This window comes from Ptiloglossa arizonensis, chromosome 8 (genome assembly GCF_051014685.1).
Source record: "Ptiloglossa arizonensis isolate GNS036 chromosome 8, iyPtiAriz1_principal, whole genome shotgun sequence".
NCBI lineage: Eukaryota > Metazoa > Arthropoda > Insecta > Hymenoptera > Colletidae > Ptiloglossa > Ptiloglossa arizonensis.
The window spans coordinates 19,086,903-19,107,266 of NC_135055.1; the positions used below are offsets into that span (position 1 = coordinate 19,086,903).

At 51.3% G+C, this 20,364-nt stretch overlaps 1 protein-coding gene across 1 annotated transcript in view; it reads left to right on the top strand.

Annotated features, from left to right (window-relative positions):
* The window catches only part of Ds (dachsous cadherin-related 1), a 418,513-nt gene that overhangs the window by 390,002 nt on the left and 8,147 nt on the right, over positions 1–20,364 (top strand). Inside the window, exons 10-15 of the mRNA XM_076318422.1 lie at positions 262–928; positions 1,973–2,323; positions 6,199–6,525; positions 6,972–7,461; positions 13,405–14,350; positions 14,655–14,940. Of these exons, the coding sequence (XP_076174537.1) occupies positions 262–928; positions 1,973–2,323; positions 6,199–6,525; positions 6,972–7,461; positions 13,405–14,350; positions 14,655–14,940 (3,067 nt within the window). The remainder of the gene's footprint in view (positions 1–261; positions 929–1,972; positions 2,324–6,198; positions 6,526–6,971; positions 7,462–13,404; positions 14,351–14,654; positions 14,941–20,364) is intronic.

Consider the following 20,364-nt stretch of genomic DNA (forward strand, 5'->3'; position numbering starts at 1 on the left):
CGAAGATATCATTATTTTACTTTTCCTAACTTCCAAGGAAACCTCTACCGACTGTACCATTGATCTATGTAAAAGACTCTTTGTGTCAAAGAATATCCAGTCGTCTGTACACACTTTTCCCAACTTTCAAAGGAAACCTCTACCAACTGTACGATCGATCCGTGGAAATGTCTCTCTGGGTCTTCTCGAACCCAGAGAGGGTAATGTTAATAGAGTAAAGTTTCGATGGAAGAGAAATTGACGTTGAAAACTTGTGTCCAGGTGCGGGAGGACGCGAGCATCGGACAAGCGGTGGGCTCTGTGTCGGGAGCCGGTCCCGCGGGACGCGTGGCCTTCACCCTGGATTCGTTGACGCCCGTCAGCGAGTTCCCGGCGTTCGACGTGGACCGTAGCTCGGGGCAGCTGGTGGTCGCTCACTCCCTGGACCGCGAGAACGTCAGCGAGTACCATCTGGAGATACGCGCATTGGACACCACGTCGATCGGGAACCCGCAGAGTATCGCGGTCTCGGTGAAGATCGTCATCGAGGACGCGAACGACAATCCACCGCGATGGCCCCAGGACCCGATCACCGTCAGGGTGTCCGAGAGGGCCGTGATCGGCGCCACCATCTACAACCTGACCGCCAGCGACCTGGACAGCGGATTGAACGGTGAACTGCGTTACGGACTGGTGGCCGAGTTCCCGTCACGAGGTAGCTTCGCCGTGGACTCGTTGACCGGGGCCCTCACGTTGGCCAGGCCCCTCGACAGAGAGGAGAGGGCCGAGTACACTCTGATACTGAAAGCGTCCGATCGCGCCCCACCTGGCGAGCAATTAGCCTCGACCGTGACCGCGAGGATCATCGTTCTCGATCAGAACGACAACGATCCTGTTTTCGTTGCACCGGAGTCCACCAGAGTGGCCGTCACGCCCGATCTCTTACCCGGTGAGTACTTTTTTACCTACGAATTCTTGTATCATCACAGATCGAATCAGTGGACACTTTTTACGAGCGTGTATCGGTTATCATTTTCTAATTATCGCGTTTTAAAGTTTCTCGCCCGTTGAATCTCTATAGGTAATTATCCTGGGAGATGAAAATGGGAAGAGGGACGCTAAAACGAGTACTCTTTGACCAGTGTCCGGAATTGTTTCGTTGCCCGTCGACTCCAAATGGAATCTCGAAAGAATCTTCATTGGTCTCTCGTGTATCTAACTAGAAACGTACCGAGAAACTATTAAAAAACCAATCTTGGAACTACCGTTAGAAAGTGTCGTAAATGTCAGAGCCATCGAAGAGATTTTCCACGCGAACGGTGACTTGCGTAAAGTGTATTGTGTCTGCGTCTATCTGGAACACAGCCCCCCGTGGTTTCGGGGCTGTTTAACGCGTGACTTCTTCTCTCGCCTCGTGCACCGTGCGATCACAGGTGGCGCGAACCATTCCTCGTGTTAAACTCGATCGAAAGAAACGACTAACATTTTTTCAAACTGGGCTAGATTTTCGGGGACGTTGAACATTTTCGGGGCACGCGATCGAACCGTCGACGAACCTTTCGTCGATTTGTGAAACCGACGCGAAACGAATATCACCGTACTTTACCGAACACCGCGGCAAAGGTAAATAAAAAGTGTAAAACCACGTCAGGGGCGAACGGTGCTCCATTCCGCGCGTGTCGGTTGAACATTTTCCCCGTCGATTTCTCTGCAAAGCTCGAACAACGTTATTCGATTCCCCGATTTATCGATGAATTTTTACACGAGGAATCGTCCGACGCCGTACCGAGCGTCCTCGACCCGGCGAGGGTACGCGTCTCACGCCGCGGTACTTTACCCCGAAGCTCCGAACGTAGCAGTTGAGGTACAAAAGTACCGAGAATTTCATAGAATTTTAACGATACGGCAGTTCGCGGTAAATAGTCGATAAATTTATTAAGCGGCGACGGGCAATTCAATTATAAAGTCGTATCGTAAATTGGCATCGTTGCAGGAGCGACGCTCGTGAGAGTGGTCGCGGTGGATAAAGACGCAGGTGACAATGGCCGTGTATCGTACGTGATTACATCGGCGAACGAGGAGGCGAGATTCTCGGTGGGTTACGAGTCTGGCATAGTGAGCTTGGAGAGGCCGATGGCGAGGTCCACGGAACTCGAGATTACGGCGAACGATCACGGTGCCCCGCCGAGAAAGTCCACTCTGAGGTTGACTCTGACGTTTGCTTCTGGACAGACCAACGGGCCCCCTCGGCTGCTGCTCGCCAACCCGGTAGCTAGGATATCGGAGGACCTGCAGGTTGGAGCGCCGGTTCTGAACGTCGCCGGGCCTATCATCGCCGATCAGGGTAAGAATCCTCCGTCCCGAACGCCCCCTTCGCGACGATATCTCGGCGACGGGGTTATCGGTACGGGTGCCGCGAATCGTCAAGATCCGTTCCCGATTCCCGATTCCCGATTCCGTTTTATACCCCGTTAAATACGCCCGGATAAAACCGTTGGATTTACAACCGGTCGGTTTATTGATAAATATACCCGCGAACGCTCGTATATCACTGCTCGCGGTCCCGTGGAGATGATCAGATAGAGGAGCCCGCGGTATATTCGGTTAACGCTCGCGAGGATAATGCTAAAGGGACAAAGCCGAACTCGGCTCGACTCGGAACTTATCGATCTCCCCCGCAGCACACACGTACGCTTACACCGGAGTAGCCTCGTACACGTACAGGATCGAAGGACGACAAGGACGTAGGAGAGGACCAAAAATGGGGCTACCGCGCGGCTACCCTTTTAGGTGCTCCGCGAGCGTCGTTATTGTTTCGGGTGGTGCGTCGGCGCATAAAGTGCCACGGAACAGGAGGGGCTGTCAATTTAGCGCTGTACCGGACGAGGAGCTGAAATTACAGTCTACCGTCTTCTCTCTTCCTCTCTTTCTCTGTGTGCGTGTGTGTATATATATCCGCGATTCAACCCCCCCGGGGATATCTTCTCGGATTTTCGACCCGCTCACGGCAAACTCCGCGCGGATAGAAGACGCGGCGAGGTATACGCGCCACCTACGCCGCGAGAAGGGAATATAATCGGCGTCGGGCCACGCTGGATACCCCGGTCCGGCTAATAGGAAAGCCCTGCTATGAAAATACCTCGAATAATTGCCTTGAATCCGGCCGATGCGGGGGCATTATAGTAAATTCAACGAAATGACTCGCGGTCCGGCTCCCTCGGGGTCGGGAGCGCGTTCCATCCGCGTGTAACGTTCGCGGAATACCCTGCTGCGGCCGTGCCCGTGCCCACCACTCCACACCCCCCTCCCCCTTCCGTCCAGGGCCCCATGGTTTCCCCCACCGAACGGTGTTCCTCGTCGCCCCCTTCTAAAAGCTCGCCGAAGGATTCCGCGGACGAGAAAATTCCATCGTCTCGAATGCGTCCCAACGCCGCATGGTACACGGATAATCGGGCCCTACTTTCAGTACGCGCGCGCGCGCCCTTGGGCCCGAGGGCCCGCGCGAGCTCTCCGCGATAACGATTATCGTCCCGCGGTCGAGATTATACGTTCCTCTTACCTGTCGACGATCGCGCACCGCGAAGCCGAGTCGCGAGTCGCCGATCGTTAAGGGGCCCGTCCGGTTCGTACCCCTAAAAATACACCTTTTTAATCGATTCTTTTCCTTTCGTGGAAATTTCAATGTACGCGTACTTATTTATGTACTTTGCTCCGGAGCGCCTTCGTGGACGCTGATCGTTCAACGTCTGTCCACTTCGTATATCGAAAAGTTAGAGAATTTGGTAGATTTTTTTTTTTGGATCGAATTTCAAAAGTATGTGTATCGAATTGGATCACTTTGCTTCGGGTGGAGTAGGTAATCTACTTCTTTCGACACCTTTTGTTCAAATTTAAATTCCACGTAGAAAATTTCCTACCTGTAGTAGATTCAATCTTTGACAAACTTTCTACCTTCGATTCGAACGCTCTTCTTCCACCGACTGCCACTAATTTTAGTTTCTCGATAAAATTCAACGTTCCATCCACGGTTCCAACAGTTCGTCGACGTTTCGCGCTTCTTTCAAAATCCTCTCGACCACTCCCCGCCATCTTGCTCCAATACGAACCCACCTGCCTCGAAAATGTTCTTTCCGATTCTCGCGAGCGAGTTTCCCTCCCGTTCGACCTCAATCTCGCGTCTCGCGTAAAAGAAATCGGCGTTCGTAAGGTCGCGGCGCGATTCTTTCGGTCGGTTTGCAAGCGGAACGTCGGGTTCCAATTGTCGCCGCGCGCCGTAAAGCAGGGGGGAACACGAGCGAGGAACACGATGATTACTAAAAGCGCTCGCGCGGGCGCGCGGAGAGCCCGGTGTTCTCGGTCTCGTAGCAAAGCGTTCCGTACGGCCGACAACACGGTATATCGCTCGTTTTGCGCTTATCTAGACCGGCGCCCGTGTATCAGACGAGCGCATTAGCGCGCCCCGCGGAACCGTGCGGCAAAGGGACCCGCGTCCCTACGGAATACCCCGAAGGACGAGTCGTCCTGCCGGGGGCTCCGGGACCGCGACCGTGGCGAGGAGAAGAAAACGTAGAGGGAAAGAGTGGACGAGAGAGGCGAAACAATGGCCGCGTATATCATCGTGCCGCCAGCCTGCCGCGGTACGCATAGGCAAATCACCGGTTCCAACCAACACCGACACCCCTAACCCGAGCGGTACGCGAGCCCCACCACCGTGTGCGTGCCTGCCCGCCGACCTAACTACCGTTCCACGGCTCGCTCCTCGTCTACGAGCACGCAATACACGCGCGAACGCGCGCAACCGAGCTCGAGCGAGCGAGTCTTCTCTACCTCTTAACGGAGAGGGGAGACCAACAGGGAAGGAGGAAGCGTTCCAAGCAACGCGTCGCTTTGTTCCAAGCCCGCTGAAAAGTATTCGACGACCACCGAACGAACATCCACCGTACTCCCCGAGGAATTTGAGGATCGAACGCATTCGGTAGCTTTCTAGGGATATCGCTTGGAAAATGAACCGTTTCAATTTTTTGCACCGAGAGGTATAACCGAGGTACATATACGTACTCGTAAGCGGTACTGAAAGTAGTTTTTTTTTTTGGGGGGGGGGGGGGGGGGGTAGAATGTTTTGGAAAGTATATCGAAGGAATTGAGACGCTGGCTATGGAATGTAGTTTCCTGGGAGGATTTAGGTAGTGGGAAGTGGAGACTGTAACGGTCCAGTGTGGAAACTTTTTAATCGCGTTAAAGCTGTGGAAATTTTGTAACTTTGTTCGAGAATCAACTCGAATGATTCTGTGAAATTTTTTTCAAGTCAAACTTTCTCTGGAAAGGATAATCAAAGTCGGAATAAAGATTCCTAACGGTTCCAGTGTGCATTTTTGAAAAAGTACAAAATTCGTATCTCAACGTCAAGGAATCTTCTCGAGATGATACTCGTGGCCGGTACAGAGGCACCGAGATCCTCTGGGAACGGTTTCCGGCCGGAAAACGTGGCCTATCGCGGCGCGAATCTTCGTCGACCGATGTATTTCACGGTTGTCTTAACGTTGACGATCAAGCTGCTCCACGATTTCATCCGACGACGCCGTACAAAATTGTTCCGTCCTTGTTCGAATGTACACGGGAAAGGAAACGAAAACGAAATGACCCGGGAACGATGCGTCGTTGTGTCGCCTCGTGAAATTCTTTCGTTTCGAATGTGTACACTTCGCGTTTACACGCACGGGTCCGGTGGGCCCATGTTCGTTAATCCCATAACCGTGGCGCGCGTCACACGGTACGGTTGCAAAATCATAAACTATCGCGGAATATTCATTATAGCTAACCCTCGATTTACACGGTAGACTGGTTCGGTCGAAGTTCCATTTGCAATTGCAAATCGTGTAAATCGAGGCTAACGTTCGCATTGAAAATAAGGGGGATTCCGTTCTTTATTCGTCCGATAGAAAATAGACCGCTTGCTCGATTGCTCGCGTATTGCAAAGCACTCTTTCGAGATTTACACGAACTTGTTACACGAAATCCATGGAAACGAATTTTTATCTGCCTCGTTTGTCGATGGATGAACAAAATTTCCCTCTTCTCTCTCGATCGAAGAATAAATAGTGTTCGGTTCGTTCCAATGGTGTGTCCTCGGGTACTCTTTCGAATCCGTTGCAAAATAATTCCAAACCTCGATTTCTCTCTTTTACCATATAAATCACACAGATTTGCACCTGTCCTCAGGTAACGTCAGCTTCAGCGTTCCGGGAAACGTAGCCTCGGACAAATTCTCCGTTTCCCCCAGCGGTCTGGTGACCCTTCGCGGGCCCTTGAACCGCGAAGAGACCTCTCGCTACTCCGTGCCGATTTTCGCGAGGTCCAGCAAGCTGTTGGACATCAGCACGCTCGAGGTTCTAGTCATGGACGAGAACGACAACAGCCCCGAGTTTCGACCAGGCTCGTGTTACACATTGGCGGTCCCGGAGAACCGGGAGACATCTGTCATTCACACGATCGCGGCGACCGACCTGGACGAAGGAAAGAACGGGGAGATCTATTACAGTATCGTGGGTGAGTAACCATCATCGAACACTCGACACTCCGGAGAATATTTTCGGATCGAAAAATCCCAAGATCGCATGCATAGGAAGACTAATTTCCACCGTCACGAACCTACCCTCCGATCGAAGAGAAACACAGCGTATCATCTTCTTTGTAATATTCTCTTCGAACTCTCTTTGTATTCTTCGTCTTGGAACAAACTCTCAATAATAATTACACCTCCAAAAATTTTCTACCAACAATCAGCTCCCTTCGAATCGTTCAATTAAAGAAAATACTCGTCCCTGTTAATATTCCAAACCACTTTACACGAATGATCCCGTACACTAAAATTCCATCTTGGTCCTCCACACTCGCGTAGAGTTCATCATCAAAAATCCTCAAAAATCCTTCCAATGTCGAGCAAAGTCCCTCTACCTAATTCTCAGCCCTCATACTTTTCCTCTCGTCTCCAGGTGGCAATATCGGCGCCAAGTTCATCCTGGAGCCCGTGACGGGGATGCTCTCCATGTCGAACCTGGACCGCGAGGCGGTGTCCAAGTACGTGTTGACGATTTCGGCGAAGGACAAGGGTCGACCGAGCTTGGAGGCGCGTTGCAATCTGACAGTGATCGTGCTGGACGTCAACGACAACGCCCCGACCTTCGTCCAGAACCAGTACACCGAGTCACGACCACGCGGTGGTGTACAGAGCGCCGAGTACCCTGGTTTCGGTCTCTCGAGCGGTTATCCGTACACTTCGTCCAATAATTACCCGACGAATCATCATCCCAGCAAATACGCAGCGACGATATCGGAGGACGTCGCCCCAGAGTCCAGCGTGATGTCCGTGAGGGCGACTGACCCCGATCAGGGAGTGAACGGGAAGATCACATACGCCATCGCGGAGGAGACCAGCTGGCTGTTCAGGGTTGACAACCTGACTGGCGTCATTACGACGGCTGGGTGAGTGACTTCTTCTTCTTCATTTTTTTTTTTTTCAAGTATTCGCGAAGTTGAGTATCCTTTTCTTTTCTTATTTCTTTTTTTCTTTTTTTTCTTTTCGTTTGTACGTTCTCTACCATCGTGGACACCCACGATTTTCTCACCGTCGGTCTTATCCGGGAGTCCTCGCTCCTTCTCCCACAGTGGCGTTTCTTCAGCGAGAGCCACACCGGCAAACTAATTTCATTCCGGCGTTAATTACCGCGCGACCTTTATTGCGCGTCCGATTAGGATCGCCGGCGGGATATTACGTCTGCGGTGGCCGGGAGTCGTAAAGGGAGAAGCGTAATCGTCGGTAGTGGCTCGCTTTGTACGGAATTATGACTCGTTTTGGTCCTGGCAACGTTTCCGCCCTTGGAATTTCAACTCTTACTACGATACGACGATACGGACTCGAAAAATTAATAAGAGGAATTAGAGACGCGTAATTTATTTATTTTTCTTTTTTTTTACGATGGTTACGTATACGAGAAGGATGTAGATAGAAATAGAGAAGAGTACCGATTTCTTCTGCGTAGAAATTTAATTCAATTTGCATTCACCGTTGACTTTTTCTATTAAATTCTTCTTTATCCTCCAACGTGCAAACCGTGCATCGATGTACCGGTAATCTGTCGGCAGTTTCGAAGACACTTTCTATCGATTCAACTAGTTCTTTGATTCGTGGGTAAATACGAAATTCGTAACGTAAATCGTTCGAAAGTGGTATCGAGAAGGAAAAATAAATTTTCTATCGGAGTTCATCCCCCCTGTGGGGCAATTACGCTGTGGATATTGGTATCCTTTACGATGTTTCTTTTGTTCGTCGCGAACGAACGAACGAACGAACAATTTCAACGTATTATTTTCTATCTCTCGATGGAGAAAGATTGAAGGAGGTGGCGGATGTGGTACGAGACGGGATGGTCTAGGAGCGTCGTAAAATTATAAAGTCAGTCGATGCGGCTCGCGAACGATGCACCGCGGTCGATTAGTCGATTCCATATGCATAACCCGTCGCCACGAACGAACATGTTCTTCCTTCTCTTGTCTCCGTCTCTTCGAGCATCGCTCCCCCGCGTCGTCTTTCTTCGGCGTGCCCCGCGCGATTACACGCGCAATAAACCCGTATCGCGGGACGTCGTTAAACTCGTACCCATTTCGCGGCTTCCGTCCCGCCAAGGTCGAGCTTGGCTAATTAATAGACAATTTTCCAACCGAGTCCCACGGACTTTGACCCTCCCCAACCCAACCCCCTTGAAACGCGCCAGCGATGATCGAGTCGATTATTCCCGATGCGCAACGCCCTCTGAACGCTCCCACCACGCTGGAATTTAAGATAGTATTTGAAAAATTTAACTCTCAAAAGTTTCAAAGTTTTTTCTAAGTAATCGAACGACTGGCGAATCGAAGACTTCTAGCAATTTGAAGTAGAGTTAATTTTGTACGACACTATTTATCTATCTTTAATTTTGTAAAATTAATTCTGCCTGTCTCGATTATTTGCCTTTCTTCGGACTGTATTGTTCCAGTGTGTTAAATATGGGAATAAGGGATGAAACTTGTTCAAAAGTAATCGAAATAATGATCTTTCACCCCATCTACCCCCGGTTGTGGGTTTGTACTTCTTCGGATGACATCCAAGCGCTGAAATACAAAAATTGAGGACGATATCTATTGCGCGTGGAATAAAACAGTATTTTTATTGTACTCGCGTTGAATACACGATACGCTGGCGTTCGATCGCTCTCTCGCGCCTGCGAACACGAACAACGGTCCGTTGTAACGAATCCGTCGCACCCGTTCAACAGAGAAAAAGAACACTTCCCTTCCGTTCGTAAAAGTGTCCGCTCGGAGTAGCCCGGTGAGACAAGCGGGTCGGTGATCACACGACGTGAAATCGAGATCGAGGTAAAAAGAAATTCCTCTACCCGTGAAACGCGTGGGCGCTGGTTACCTGGCGCTCGAAACTCGAAAACTTTTCTACGAAAGTGTCTCACGAAGATGACACTGACCGATCAGAGAGAGAGAGAGAGAGAGAGAGAGAGAGAGAGAGAGAGAGAGAGAGAGAGAGAGAGAGAGAGAGAGAGAGAGAGAGAGAGAGAGAGAGAGAGAGAGAGGGAGAGGGAGAGACACGGGTGTCCGAAAACGGTCGGTCGCGCTTCTTGTTCGCCTCTTTGCCTAAACGAGCCACGTTGTCTGTTCTGCTTTCGGTTTCGATAGAGACGCAACCGACCGTGGAAGCGTCTCGGTAACGGGAGTAAAAAGAAGCGAGGGAGAGAAACGGAGAAAAGAAAGAGGGGGAGAGAGAGAGAGAGAAAGCAAAACAAAAAATGAAAAAAAAAAGAAAAAATCACGCGCACACCGAGCCACGGAATAGGGAGATCTATAGAGCGGAAGGGTGTCGGTAGCCGCGAGGAGGCGCGCAGGGGCGTACTTTTGCCGCGCGACAGCCGTGTGTCATTTCAGCGGGACACCATGTGGCATTTCAATGCATTATTTCAGCCGGGCAAAAAGCCTGATATGCAAAACCAGATCCCGGTCGGTCGGGGCCCACTCTTTCGCGATCTCTGTCCGCGTCTCTTTCTCTCTTTCTCACTCTCTCTCTCTCTCTCTCTCGCGTCCTCTCCCCCCTCGACGGGCCCCTCGCGCCCCCGAAAGTTTCTCACACGCGCTCTCTTCGTTCCTCACCGCGAGACGCCCAGTCCACCCCCACCACGAGGCCCCCTTTCGGCCCCGGCGGATCGGTAGCCGTCGCGTATGCCCGTGTCGCGTTGTTACTGTTATTGTTGCTATTGCTGTTAGCCGCGCCGGGTCGAGCGCGTTCACCGGCGCGGGTAGGTGTGTATCAATGTTCTCCCCTTGTTCGTTCCCAGGACCACCCGGAAGATATACCCCGATCCCCCGTACCGAAGCGAGACCAGATCTCACGAGATCGTGTCGATAACGCGCTACGACGCCAGGGACGATTCGGCGCCGATAGGCTAGGCGCGCGAGCGAGCGCGCGCACGCACGCACACACGCACGTGGATTATACGGGTACACCGTACCCGTACCCTCGCGTGGATTTTATTAATTAACCGATTATCGTTACGGAACAACGCACCGTGATTATTAACATCGATCGGAGGGTGAGTCTGATTTTCGAGTCACGGATATTTTCCGCATTCTTTCGTTGTACGCGGTAATTGGAGAACATTCAACGTGGGAAATATTTGATATTGTTTCTCTCGATTAGTCATCAACGATGACAAATTGCAGGGAAATAATAGACCGATGTGTACGAGTCTCGAATTTTTGTTACCATATTTATCTACGACACTAGGAATAATATTGTATTGTATAGTAGTACGATAAATTAAAAATAGTAAAGGTGTGGAAAAATTGTTTTCAACATCGGGGAAAGAAGAATTGTACAAAATTGTAAAAGTAGATAATTCAGTCCGAGATACCTACCCCCTAGTTTCGTCCAAAATAATTTCCCTTAAAATTAATGACTCGCGCTGTCCATAATCGTACGCCAAATTGTCAATAATCACGGAACGAAAAGTTCCAAAAATTTTGACCGCGAACACTAAAATTACGTCCAACTACCCCCGATCTCTAAGTCTCGGTTCCTCTGGTTTATCCCGGAGCCTCTAGTTCCGCGGTACGGGCGCTAAGAAGAAAAGAATCCCGCCCCCTCGCTGCCGTAACGTCGCGGATTCGTCGATCGCGGGTCCGTCGGGTCCCCCGCCCCCCACTCCTCGCCGCGACATCGACGATTCCCGATGAGCACTCGAGTGCGGGGTTCGAGGAATATTATCTGACATCTACCGGCGGAGGCGATCCAACGCCGGCGTAAATGAAAAAGGTCGAGCTCGTTTAATCGCACGACAGTGGCCGGGCCGACTCGGTTAAATCGTAAATAACTGCGTCGATCTTGCGCGCTACCGGCGCTCGATTATTATTCCACGCTCGTTAAAGGTTATTACGTGCACGTACGTACGTACGTACCGTACGCGCGAAACCCATTATCGGGTGGGTCGGGGTGGGGGTTGGCGGGGCGGTGCTTATCGGGCGAGCCCCGCGAATTCGCACGGGGCTCGCGTGACTCCACGGAGCCGCTAATAAAGACAAAGTTTGCCGATTCGATAAATTACACCCGCCCCTCTGTTCTTATCGGCGAGTATCTGACGGCGGAACGGTGGAAAAAAATGCCCGGCAATTGAATGTTACCGGTTAAACGGCCGCTGTTGAATGGGAACAAATTATGCATTCAAACAGCCCCCGCGTCCGCTTCACCGGCGGAAAAATTCCGCCCGCGATAGTATAATTAGATTAGAATTAGCGCGAGCGCGAGATAAAGACGTTGCAGCGTACTCTCGGCCCGCAATTGGAGCTGGTTGTAAATAATCGATCGCGGCCGCGAAAGAAACAGAGAGAGAGAGAGAGAGAGAGCTGAAACGAGTAAAGAGAGAGAGAGGAGGGAAAAGTAACGACACCGAGTCTAACAGGTAGGCGCTTAGGCCAGGTACCCCACTGAAGTGGTTTTACCCTACCCGAGAGTCCACTCTTTTGCGCGAGCACAGCGCCGAAGCCTCCATGTTAAAGAGTCTCTCGATAGCGAGCTCTCAAAGTGTAAAACTCTCTCGAGTGGACACCCGGCATTAGAACAAGGGGGACGAGGGGAGTACGGAGGCGAAGAGGAGGAGGAGGTGGCGGTGGTGGGGTGGGGGTTGGGGGGATCGGTGCGCTAAGTCGATACAGCGATTCCTCGTGGCGTATAGCTCACGGCGACGGGGACGCTAAATTCGCTCGCTGGTAACGGCGAAAAACGCGAGCCAACCTCCCCCGGCTTTCGTGCGATTTAAGGCACGAAACGCGGCAGCCGCCAACGGTGGATCCGCAGAGTTATGGTAATGGCGGACGTGGATTACACAAGATCGCCGTGCACGATTAAGGCTTCCGTCACACAAACAAGCTACCCGCCGCCACTTTCCGCTTAAATCCGGCCCGTTCTCCGGATTCGAACAATCGTCTATTGACCGATAAATCGGAATTAAAGATGCTCGCTTACGGCGAGCGGCAACGAGCCTACCAAGACCGTGGGGTAATTTTCGTTGCGCGTCGCCGGCGTTCCGCGCAATCGCGAAAAATTCCTACCTACGCCGGCTACGCTTATCGCCAATTATTATTTCGCGTCGGTGGGCCCACCGTGGCGTTCTCTCTAATTAACATTCGCGGAAAATCGGCGAAATCTTTCGCGGTGGATCGATCCTACACGGGAAGATCGCTGCGCGAAATCGATTGAGAATTTTGGTTACTTTGTATCTTCGTTCGAGTACCGTGCACTGTTCGCGCGTCGAGAAGATTGCACGTCGAGTCACCGGCAGGGCCAACTCCGCGGGTCCGGAATGTGCGCGCGTACCGTACACGTTCGAGAAGGGCCTTGAGCAAATATTTACTATGATTTTCTTGTATTGTACGCGCGCGAGAAGATTGCATCTGGGAGTGTCGGTGGACCACCTGAAATGTGCAGGAAAAATATGCACGTACAATTTCGAACCCGGGGAGTTGGCCTCGCGGCAGTTGGACTCGTAAATGACTCCAGATGCAATCTTCTCGCGCGCGTACAGTACACGTGCGAACGACGAAGTTAATTTTGCACGATGACCTCGAAGATCCTTTTCCAAAGACCTCGACGACTTTATACAGTTACAATTCCTACAGTGTTTCACCCTTACACGAAAAGTATCTATAGTATGATATAGAACTACGAGGTGTAACCTTACCTATCATTGTCCTACAGAGAGTCCAATAACAAAATTGTCAGTAGATTCTAACTCACCTCTCTATAGAAAGTAAGCTAGAAATTTCTCTATCTAAACTACTCTCGTCTCTTTGCAACAATCCTGACCCGATTTTGTAATATTCACCTTGCAGCCCGTTGGATCGCGAACGACAGAGCAGTTACAGCTTCGTGGTGGTGGCCACGGACAGCGGCAAGTACGACGCCAGGAGCACGTCGATCCCTGTTGAAATCCGCGTGAGCGACGTCAACGACAACGCCCCCGTGTTCGCGGAATACCCTTTCCGTGCCAGAGTGTCGATCGGCACGCAACCAGAGAAGAACATCCTCCGTGTTGTGGCGACCGACACCGACGAGGGATCCAACGGGGAGATCGTCTACTCCTTCACGCACGAGCAAGAGAAACCCAAATTCAGGATACACCCTAGCACGGGCGCGATCACCGCTGCGTTGTCCCTTTCGCAGGACAACGGCAAGACCTACCACCTGGAGGTGCTGGCCAGGGACAAGGGGAACCCCCCTAAGAGCGCCCGAGGTCTCATCGAGCTACAGGTGGGCGATCTGGCCGACCTGGTGCCCGTGTTGAAGTTCCAGAACGAAACGTACGAGGTCGTCATCCAGGAGAACTCCGCAGCCGGAACAGAAGTGGTCCAGGTTACCGCTGTTCGATCGGACGGTAGACGACAACACGTCTCGTACTCCCTGGGCTCGGGAAACGATTTCGGGACATTCACCATAGACGAGGACACCGGACTCCTGCGCGTCAACGATCCCGCGAGACTTGACGCGGAACTCTGGACCGATCTGAGGGTGAAACCCGCGGAGGAGCAACCGGAGGATGGACGCACCAATTCCTGGGGACGATCCTTGGAGGGACAACAGTCCAAGGAGGAGCCTAGAGAGAGCTCGAAGCACGTGTTGACAGTGGTGGCCAAGACCACCGGCTCGGATCCCTTGGAAGCATACGTCAAGGTAGTCGTCAGGGTGTCCGACGTCAACGACAATCCGCCTGTGTTCACGCAGACGCAGTACTCGGCCACGGTGCTGGAAGCCAACGTCAAGGGAGACTTTGTTGTTAAGGTAAAACACGATGCGCAGATTGAATATTCTTCGATGAATAACGTGACATCGGAGATTTACTTCTTTTTATTCGAGGAGGTACTTGGATACCTTATCTTGTATCTTGACGCGAGAGTAAACGTTGACGACTAATAGGTGACCCGTTGATGAACTCTTTGGAGCGTTGTTCAGCTTTCGACTCGAGCATTCTAAAGAGGTGATAGTTGATAAGATCGGCTAGCTATCGAAAGATCGACCAGTTCGTCAAACTGTGAGAGTCCAGGTATCGGTGCAGTTTGAAATTCGTGTTCTCTTATTTCCATAGCTTTCGGCCAGCGATGCTGATCAAGGAATGAACAGCAGGATCCTCTATCACATCGTCGACGGGAATCCGGACAACGCGTTCACGATCAGTCCACCGTACAGTGGCGTGGTTCGGACCAATATCGTTCTCGATCGCGAGATACGTGAAAAGTACAGGCTCACGATCATCGCCACGGATCAAGGTAATCCCCAGTTAACCGGCACGGCCGCTCTCAGCGTCAGAGTGATCGATATCAACGATAATCAACCGACGTTTCCGGAGCACAGCATCATCTCGGTCACCGAAGGTGAGTTTACGTTTCATTTATTCCGCAATATTTGAATCAACTACGAAACAATTATTCGAACGAAACAAGTTTATTTTCGTACAATTACGAAATTACGAATTATACTTTCTCTCGAATAAAGAATATATAGAATTTCTTCAATGTTTTCACATTGAATAGAATAATTTTCCGCAAGATCGATTTTAAACATTCGAAGAAACTACAGGAGTTAACCGCGATCGTCTCGAGACGAGAATATCCGTAATAGAAAGCTCGAGCTCGTCTAAAAAGAATTTTTATTTCCACGGTCGTAACGTAATCAAGTGGTCTTAAAACGTGTTTTCTTATAAAAAAAGAAATATTCCCTCGAAATTGTTCGCGATCGCGATGCTTCCCTTCCTTATTGGTCGGAATAAGAAAAACAACGATGGATATAAATGCCAGGTCTTAGAAATTAAACGCGCGGGATAATTGCGCCGGTCGTATAGTCCAATTACAGCGTTTGTTCTCCTTAAAGTACGAGGCGGAAATGAAGGTTAACCAGCGATTATTGGCTGGCACTATTCGCGATCGCGCGCGGATAAGTTACGAGCGGACGCGATTGCGTATACGCCTCCTTGTATTTCATCGCGGTCTGTGTCATTTCCAATCAGCCCTTTCGCGAAGATGCTCGCTAAATGACCTTGTTTAACCGTCTAATTGGCCGATCGATTACGAAAATTTTTTTCGCGCGAAACAGGGGTTGAATCCCTTCCCACCGAGAAGCTCGAGCGAGTCTACGATCGCTCGGTAATTCACTGGATCGAATTTCTCCCGATCGTCGCGTGTCTCTTCTCCCGTATATGCTCGAAATCTCCTCGATCGACAACCGGATACGTTTTTTAAACAAAACGAAGTTGGAAACCTCTCGATTCGATGTCGACGACCAACTTGCGAATCGCTGTCTCGAGTTTCCAGCGATCGTCTCTCCGCCAGGTGTTCGAAATCTATTCAGACGACAACGCGTACGGATGAATTCGTTGCGAGATCGCCCACGCGTGCGCGGAAAGAGACGTTCCTACGCGGCGAAGTGAAGCGCGCGGATGATCCGTTCGAGGATGAACAGGGTGCACGCCGCGATGCGCGAGAGCGCTCGTAGAAAGAGACGACGACCGGGAACGGAAAGGTCGAAAGGGGGTACCGAGAAACGGTGAAGGAAGGAAGGAAAAGGTACGAGAAGCCAGAGCACGAGAAACGAAGAGAACGGGCGCGCGGTTAGCCGAGGTAGGAGTGCATACTACTCTCGAAGTATAAAGTTAAGTGGCAAAGGATTTATGCCGGCATTAAAGTCCAACTGTTGCGGAACAATCTGCATAACTTAGGCGAGGCTTCGCGAACGCCCGTTCGGGAAGCTCGCGCTCTTTCCTTCTGGCGTCGTTCGTCCCTCGTTCCCTTTTCTTTTTCCCCACTCTTCTTTTTTCTCTCCCCCCACCCCCGTTCTCCCTTCGTCGTATTGTTCCCCATTGACAGATACGATTCAATGGAACTGGCAGCCAGCGAAGGTGGCCACCGAGTTTGACGCGCAAGCGCCCCCGTGCATCCCTCCTTACCCTCGGCAACGAGTCATCGCTACCGCTCTAACTCCACCACCCGGTGAATATTCGTTTCGTCGACGCGCGAAACGATAGAGACGTCGAACGACGTCGAGAATAAAAGGTAACCGCGCACGCGGGCCTAAATAACGAACCAGATCCGAGGACGTAATTGGCCGAAGTTTCGCGCGGCACGACGCGCCACGCCGCGCCGCGTCTTCGACTTCCCTCTCGGAACGAGAGAGGCGGTCCTTTTTTGTCCGTGTTTCGGTCGGTGTCTTCGTTCGAACGAGGATCGGAGCCGCGCTTCATTTAATTTACATCGCGAACTTCGTCGTGATGTCCCTCTCATCTTGCCGCAATTCTCCTTTACTTCGCCACCGGTGACTCGAGTTGCTCTTTTTCCGTACTTCCCTCTCTTGTTCCGCTCGTCCCCTTTTCTCCTCCTCTCCGCCCCGGTTACCAGAGTCACCAACCACCACCACCCACCCTCCCCACGAGGCAGTGTCCTCTTGCTCTTGTTGCCGAGTCGCGGTGTGTTCTCTTTCAGCTCTTGTTGCTGCGAACTTCTAAGAACGTTCGACGCGAAGAGGCAACGCGCGCGACCCCCATCGTCCGAGTAACGCGAGATCGCTATCTAATTTGTATCGCCATAAAACTTCACTCCGGCGCAAACGAGTCTGCTACCACTTCTATCCGCGATTCGCCGCTCGATAGAATATATTTAATAGCGTCGTCCACCGCCGCCTCGTCGTCTCGCGAAATACTCCACGCGCGCGATCGAGAATCGCTGGAGGCGCGTCGACATTTTCAAACACCTGCCGCGATGACGACCGACCACGCGCGCACTTATCGTTTTGACAATCGTTTCGATCCTTCGATCAGTCGTGGCATTTTATTACCAGCTAACGACAATCACCGATCGCCGTTTCGAGCGGTGTAACGCGCGATTTCCAAACAAATTTCGCGCGGCTTTACGTCCCGTTTACGCGCACGCGCGCAGACATCGACGATACTCCGCCGTCCAAGTTAACCTTTTCGCGAACAGGATATGATTTAATCGTACGCGATGTACAAGCTCGTAAAACCCACGGCCGGGAATAAAATATTCCTCGTCTCGTTTTTATTCGACGAATCTGTACGCCGTATCGACGCGTAGCTATCCTCCGAGGCAAGAATTAACAAGAGAGAATTCTAAACGCGAAGGTTCTCTGTTCTCTTTACACGCTTCGACTCAGCTTACGCAATGATAAATATATTTTCCGAAATGTCGATAAATCCTTGGTTTTCACACGACGAATCTATTCGCAGTATCGATCCTCGCGCGAGGTATTTCCCGAGGCAAGATAGAGACACGGTGTTTAGGTATTTAGAGGCGTTCTAAACGTAGAGGAGGTTCGCTGTTCTTTTTCCACGCTTGTGTTCGATACACGCAAAGTTGAAGTATCTCTCTTGGTAGCGGATGGGTCGACGAGAATGCTAAGAACGGAATATTTTTGCAAAAACATTGTAAGAAAAGAGTGTCGCAAATTTTAGTCCTCTGCGTTAAGAGCTAGTCGTTCGTTCCGGTCGTTTCGTTACTTTGTTTTTAATTACGGGCACGAACGAGTCAATTTGCTCGCGTGGCGAATGTACCGGTGCCACTGGCGGGTTATAACTCGCGCGACATCACCGGAATGAAAAATCGCGACACTTGAACAGGCTTCGTTCGCGGTATCGTCGATCTTCGACCGTTCGACCGACCGAATATTTCATTATTCCGTTGAAGCGAGCGCGCCCGGTGAGAAACGACCCCGAGTCCGCGACCGCTCGTATTTTAGCGAAGCGCACAGTAATTGTTTTTAATTATCCCGGTGGACGCGGCGTATATAATTATCGATCGGCCTAAAACGAGAGGTGCGGTTTGCCGATGTTTGATAGCCCCCACGCCTTTGTTCCTGAAGGGATCTCCCCTCCGCGGTGCGTTCGCTCGCTAGCGTACACATGCCCCCGCGCGCGCGCAAGCGAGCAACCGAGCGAGCGAGCGAGCGAGCGAGCGAGCATGCGCGTACACGCACGTACAGCCAGAAGGAGGATTTAATCGACAGCATCGATCGAATCGGTTCCGAAAGTGGCACTGACACGAGAAATCGAAACAATGGTAGACCACCGTCGAGCGGATTTTCCGTACATGGAGCACACCGCCCGACGTATTCGTATTCGCGTGCACTGCTCGCCCCGATCCGCGAACGCCCAGGACCTCCGGTAATCAGAATTAACTCGATATAACTTACGAAGATCGAGTGCTCGCCGATGAGAATTTATTATTTCGCGTGGAACACGCCGCCGCCGCGCGCGTTGTCGCTGCGCTTCTGCGGCATTCCGCTCGATTCCCCGCCGCGATTCCCTCGAACGTTGTACACCGCTGCCCGAAGATTCTGACCCGAATCGTACAGGAAAGAGTATCGCACCTATCGTCGATCGTGTTTCGTAACAGGGGGAGGAGAAGGGAATCGCGACGATATCGAGTTTTAATGAAAAAAATGAAAATTTTTGTTTCCGACGTTCTAGCCCCGTATGAACATCATCGACGAATTTCTGACGTTCTCCCGTTTCAAACGAGTACAAACACGACGGTATTCGGAATATTTCGAATAAACGGCGATTTCAAATTTTTCAAAAACGCATTGTAGAACGTGAAAAGAAAAGTGGTCGGAACACGGTCGTGTTTGGACTCGTTTTACTCGGGAGAATCTTCCCATTTCGGTGATAACGCTCTAACGGAGATACGAGGAGAAATAGTTCCTAGTTGAGCAAACTTTGAAGCTTAACGATCCGTAATCGAAGTTCATGGGTCTTCAAAAGTTTCCAAGAACGTATTCTCGACCAACTCCGCACACGTTCCGACGTTCGGCCCTGGTTCGAGCGTTAAGGCGAAATACCAACTCCGAAGACCACTGGAGAGTTCTTCAGTGCCTCGATCAGGGCCGTCTAGCCTAATAGAGAGATCGTTGGCTTTGCTTCCGAGCCGGAGCACGCACTACCGGAACTGCGAGAAGTACGGAGCGGGTTGTAGCCACGTGGTCGGCAAGGGACTCGGGCCGCTCTTGAAACCGATTTACACGACTTTAACGATCGGCCGTGAAATTTATGAGCGGACATGGCCGCGTGCTAGTCCCCGCAGCAAGCGGACGCGGCGTTCGTCCGTCGCGAAAATAATTCTTTTATTGGCGCAGGTGTTGGCCGCGCTCGCGAAATTACGCTCGAGACTCTCGCGATTCGTCCCTGGGCAATAACGAGGCAATCCGTCGCCGAATTTATCGAGGTGACGACAGTGCTCGGCAGATTTTTCTCATCTCCACTTTTTCAATATCCACCAGCTGCCTGGAACCGTGTAACAAACGAACTTGCTTTCTCTCTCTCTCCTTTCTCTACTCTCTTCTCTCTCTCTCTGTCTGTCATAATTTGCCCACGGCACCCTCGAGATTATCGCCTACGATGCCCCGGTACGAATCTTCCGAGGGATTCGCCCTTCTTCTTAGCACGAGCGAGATAAAACGACGCGATAGTAGGGATTCAATGCATTTTAAACGCGACTCCCTCCAAGTGTCTTTAAGTTCGCGGAAGAGAGCTCGGGCCCCGTCCGGGAGCCGCAACAGCGCTCTATATATGTATCGCGAATGATCGTCTGCCGGTGACAAAGTGGCTCCTCCGACCACGGTGAAAAAAGACGAGCCGCGTAACGACGCCATTCATCAGTAACAACGGTGTCTGGCATTGTGCGACGATAAAGCGACTGGCTTTCGATGTCGCGGTTAAACGGTTCATCAACGGCGCCCCCGTGCACCGTGCTCCTGATTAAAACGGTCGCTGTTCGTCTACCACCGTAAAAATA